At 32.1% G+C, this 5,241-nt stretch overlaps 1 protein-coding gene across 1 annotated transcript; it reads right to left on the reverse strand.

Annotated features, from left to right (window-relative positions):
• Positions 1-2,864: 2,864 nt before the first annotated feature.
• Positions 2,865-4,217, reverse strand: LOC107932178 (uncharacterized). Its single transcript, XM_016864132.2, has 3 exons — positions 3,899-4,217; positions 3,676-3,781; positions 2,865-3,417 (listed from the first exon to the last, which is right to left on the reverse strand). Exons 1-3 carry the CDS (start codon positions 4,051-4,053, stop codon positions 3,169-3,171), a joined length of 510 nt encoding a protein of 169 aa, XP_016719621.1. The 5' UTR covers positions 4,054-4,217; the 3' UTR covers positions 2,865-3,168.
• Positions 4,218-5,241: the final 1,024 nt, after the last annotated feature.

The following is a 5,241-nucleotide window of genomic DNA, read 5'->3' on the forward strand; positions in this document are numbered from 1 at the left end:
GGCCGTGTTGATAAGTCAGTGTTGCCCATGGTTGAAGGGCATGGGCGTGCACCAAGATACACGGGCGTTTGAGTCCACACGACCCAACTACATGGGCGTGTGTCCCTTTATGTTAAGGAAAATTTTCTGAGGAGCCCAAGGTTAATCAAACGTGCTCGTATTTGACCCGCATTGCTTTCCGATATGTTATAGGTCTCGAAGGCCTATACAAGGAAGAGATGTTCATGATTGAAAGGTTTAAATTCAAATGAAATTTTGTGACCCGAGTTAGTATACTAAAAGTGTAAAGTTTCGGTAATGCCTCGAGCCCTGTCCCAGTGTTGGATACAGGTTAGGCGTGTTACAGTATCATTTTAAAAAGAATAAAAATTTAACCAATTCTCAATGATTTGACATGACGAAGCTCTAATACCACTTGTTAGATTTGTAAAATAAATCTAAAATAAAATTGAATAAACTAGGATCTATCATTGCAAATCATCAAGAATAAATTAAGAACAAAACTGAATGCGAAAGCGTACCTGAATCCATGAATTCCTTGAAGCTTTTCTCGATCTTGGGGATTTGATCTTCCAAATTAGCACATAAGAAATTCAAAGAATATTTACTCTCTCTTTCCTAAGAATGGGATATTAGAAAAGATATCTTGTGTGTAATTTAGGGACCATAACCCTAATATTTATAACATTGGCATATTAGTTCTAATTCCTAATTAGCTCATCATTAAATAGAATTTATTAGAACTTAAATACTAGAGTATCTATACATATTTGACCCATACTTTATTTAATAATTAAAACCCAATAAAACTTTAACCAAACTAGATCACTTTTAATTTGGGCTAACCTATCATGATAGTAAATAATAACATGTAATTACCCTTATTATATATGTGATGTCCATATTTTCCAACAATCTCCCACTAGAAATGCAAGTTATGTAAGTTTACATGGTCAAAAAACAAACAACAATGGTATTAAACAGCAACAACCCTTATTGTTAACAGCAATAATATATTAACAAATATACATGTATAAACTAAAATTGACACACTGCTGGGAACATTATGCTAAAGAAGAGAAGAGTGACTCTCATAAGCACAACAACAATATAAATAGGGATTAATCAAAAAATTAAAAAGTATTAATAAGCAAAAAGTTTCCTTTAATCATATATATGCTTTACCAGTGAATTGGCCCTTGATATCAGTCAATAAGAGCATGACAAACGGCAAATTCTTTATTGGATGCCATACACTTTAGGAGTGAAATGAGACAAATTTGATAGTTTAGTTTAAAAGACTAATATGAGAGTTGAAGTACAATTCAGGGACCAATTTACTAATAAATCCAATTATATATATACATTACATACATTGATCACAGTTGAATTCAAGAAGCAATATTACATAATCCTCCAAAAACCAATAATATTACATAATACTACTGCTTGTATAAATTGAATGCCCAACAACCATTGCAAGATTCTTAAGCTTGGCATGTAGATAGTAATTACTGAACCCCACATCAAGTTTCCTGTAATTTCTCAATATCCTATAGTGATGTTCATATAACGATAAACATATGAGGATTGTGACCCCAAATGCCAAGGAAACAAAGAAAACAAGGAGTGGATGTAACTTGTAATAGTAGTAAAGCCTATTAACCAAGGATTTGATCATTCTAACAGGGTAAAATGAAGAAACTTTAGACCTTTTGGTTCTTTTAATATTACCTAATTCAATATCTCAGTCACCCCTTGGATAGGCATTTAAGGATTTAGGACTATTTTACCCAAATGGATAGTTATTCATGATAACAGAAATCTAGCTGAAAAGCTTTAGATTTATGTAAACAAAGCATACCCAGACAACAATTCAACAAATTATCGACTAAAGATCAAGACTTTGGGTATTCAATTCAACAAAGCCAACACAAAAACTACTGGAAAACAAAACATGATCATCAAAGTTCAACTTCTTGTTTGTAGCTTAGGAAAGTAGAAATGAATTTTAGGATAGATAAACAAAACGGGGTTTTGATTTATATGAAAAACAAGATTAAAGCAGAGGTAGAAAGGGTGAACTCACGGAAAGCCTGACAGGATAGAAATTCAAATCCAAGATTTCAAAAATATTATTTATTAAAAAATATCAGAGATGATGGCGAAAGGAATAAGACTAACAACAATCGCTGATTGTTGATCGGAGCCTCGCTATTCCCATAATTGATGGGATACACAGTGGGAGAAGTGCACATTTCTTTGGAAAGCTCTGCCTTCGATATCAAATTTTCCATATTTTTCACTATATGCAAAATCTAAAAACAGAGTGTTCTGATACATTTTATGCAAAACCCAAGAAGATCCCAGAATGATGAGCGAAAGTGAGAAAATTTTCGTATGAAAAAAAGAGAAAGCTATTACGAGAAGCATCGAATAGGCAATTCAAAACCCGACCCTCTAAATAGATACGCAGTGTTTATACGTAATAGATCCCACATGGAATACATGGAATAATTGATTTGATAGTCAAATTTCAATCAAACAAATGTATCACTATAAATGTTATTATTTTCGTGAAGCTTTTGAAGCGAAAATATAACTTTGGTTTATGAAAATAATCCAAAAGAACATTCTTGCCAATCCAATATATTATTTTTTAATTTATATAATTATGTATTAACTTCATATCATATATCCATAATTGTTACTAATCATTATTATTATTGTCCATTGACTAAAAACATATAAGATAATTTTATTGTTTTTATGACTTATTAAACAATACATTGATACCGAAAATACTAAAAATAATGGTGACAATACTTTTATTTTTAAAAAAGTAGGTAAACAAGAAATAAATATTGAAAATGATAATCACAATAGGGTACAAAAGATATTATTGCCATCCTCTAATGATTGGATTTTGTAAATACTCCGGAATCACATCTGCTTTGACTTCATGAGAAAATGAACAATATTTAAAGAACACACATACAAACCCAAGAGATAGACATAGAATAATAATTCTCATACAAGATCACAAGACAAACGAAGCAGATGGTGGCACTATATTTTTAATTTTAATTTTATTTTCTCATATTAACATGCACCTAAAATCAAATGACTGAATTCATTTGTCCAGTCCAAGATGCCGCAAGTGTTTCTTCACTGCTGAATCACTTGTTGAATCTGATGCTGCAACAGTTGCATATCGACCCGAGAGCATGATCGCGCCATCTCACCAGCCAGCGGGACCACTGGTAAGTTATCACAGTTGCATATCTCAATCATGAATCCATCTGGGTCGTGGAAGAACAGTTGTTCAACGCATATTCCACCTTCTTCCACTATTGCTCGCTCATAATCCATTTCCATTTCCTTCAGCTTATTCTCCACACACCCCATGTTCTCGCACTATTAATATATTGGAAAGAAACAAATTACTTAATAGCTTCGTTTACTAAGGCTACAACTTTAAACCAATCTTAGACGGAGAACAGCATCAAAATGTTTTCATTTTGTCAAGCATAAACAGGCCCAACACTGATTCAACCAGTGCCGATGCCAGGGACAGACAGAAACTCTGGCCCCCAAAACTGTAAAATTCTACTATAGATTTTTAAATATATATATATTAATACAACTCAGAAATTTATAATTCAAACAAAAAACCTGGAAAGAAATGTGGTTATCTTTGGGATTGATTTTCCATTTCTTTGGCAAGTTATCCGGATCTTCTGATTGCAAAAGATGAATCCCAAATCCATATCCAAGCAACCTGCAATGAAGAAAAAGAAATCCACAAGAAATATAATCTTAAAACGAAAAATGAGAAACGAAAATCAACCCAAGTTTTGTTTCCCCTTTTTCATTTTTATATCTTGTTTTTCATTACCATGCCCCATTGAAATCAAATGATCCAGGCCTCCTTATTGGAACAAACCCAAGAGTCTTTTGATAAAAATTAATGGATTCCTCAACTGATCTACAAACAAGAGATATATGGTTCAAAGATTTGAGATGAAGAGGGTTTTCCGCACTTCCCTTCATCTTTTCTGTCCCGAGAAAAAAAAATGCTCCAAACACGGAAAAGACAAACGATTTCTTGAGAGAAGATAATGCGAAACAAACAAATAGAGAATTTCTGAATCAACAAAAAGAAGAAAAAATATAAAGAAAGACAAGGCACTGATACACCAGAGGCGAAAGAAATGGGCAAGGGGGGATTATATACAGAAGGAAAAGAGGCAACAGGGGCTGGGTGGACCTCTTTTAGTGGTCCTCTAATGCATGTGGTAGACACGTAGATAGCACATGCTGACAAGGATCAAACCCATAAAACCCAAACGAAAAGGATTCTGGTCTTATTAATAGACATTTATTATATATAACCTCGGGTAATCCTAAAAATGCCGTTCTTTATAAGAAGTTATTGAATTAGGTTTTTTTAATTATTGGATTAGGTAAAAAAAAAAAAGGAAAAAAAATTGGTTGGAAGCGTTTTTCTTCTGTTAGGTAATTTTATTTTAAGGTTGGAGTTAGATTTTTGTTTATGTAGGGTTAGGGTTTTGTAGGTTTTAATTTTTTTAGGGATTATGGATTTAAGGTTTATGATTTTTTTATATTTTTTTATATATTCTTTAGACTTTTTATAATTTTGTGTTATAAAGTTAATATTACTTTTAAAAATCTGAAACTATTTAAAGCCAAATTTGGTGTAATATTAAAAAATATATGTACTAAAAGGGTATTTATAACAATTGTATTTATACCAATCATAAATTTAAATTATTCGAATTGTATAATTTAATTCGATTCAAAATAAAAACTCGAACTACTCGATTTGATTAACACTTAGTTTGTGTTTTTTTCGATTTTTTCGAATGGAACTGAGTTTTGATCACCCGTAGTTTATGGCAGGTTGAGGTCGATCAGAATTTTTCAGAAAATATTAACTTGGGAATCCCAGGATATTTGATGGGTGAGTGAAAATTTTGTAGGAGTTGAAATTGGTAGTGAGAAACGCTCCACGTAAGGCGCGTTTTCAGTGCACTGTTAGAAAAATGCATAATTTTTTTTCAATTTTAGTTATTCATATATAATTACAACTCTATTTTTGTACGTAATGTTTTTGCTTTGAACATGTGAAACAGGTTATTTAGTTAAAAATGAGTTGACAAATTAATGTTGATGTTTATTACAATGGTGAAGCCCGTGACACCCATAATGGGATCGTTT

Source organism: Gossypium hirsutum, chromosome A02, assembly GCF_007990345.1.
Source record: "Gossypium hirsutum isolate 1008001.06 chromosome A02, Gossypium_hirsutum_v2.1, whole genome shotgun sequence".
Classification (NCBI taxonomy): Eukaryota; Viridiplantae; Streptophyta; class Magnoliopsida; order Malvales; family Malvaceae; genus Gossypium; species Gossypium hirsutum.

What these genes read in the sequence shown, in the direction of transcription:
- LOC107932178 (XM_016864132.2), bottom strand. Translation starts at nt 4,053, where the DNA reads ATGAAGGGAAGTGCGGAAAACCCTCTTCATCTCAAATCTTTGAACCAT. An exon ending in TTTGATTTCAATGGGGCATG is followed by an intron (nt 3,782 to 3,898) that starts GTAATGAAAAAC and finishes TCTTCATTGCAG; the next exon opens with GTTGCTTGGATATGGATTTG. An exon ending in ATAACCACATTTCTTTCCAG is followed by an intron (nt 3,418 to 3,675) that starts GTTTTTTGTTTG and finishes ATATATTAATAG; the next exon opens with TGCGAGAACATGGGGTGTGT.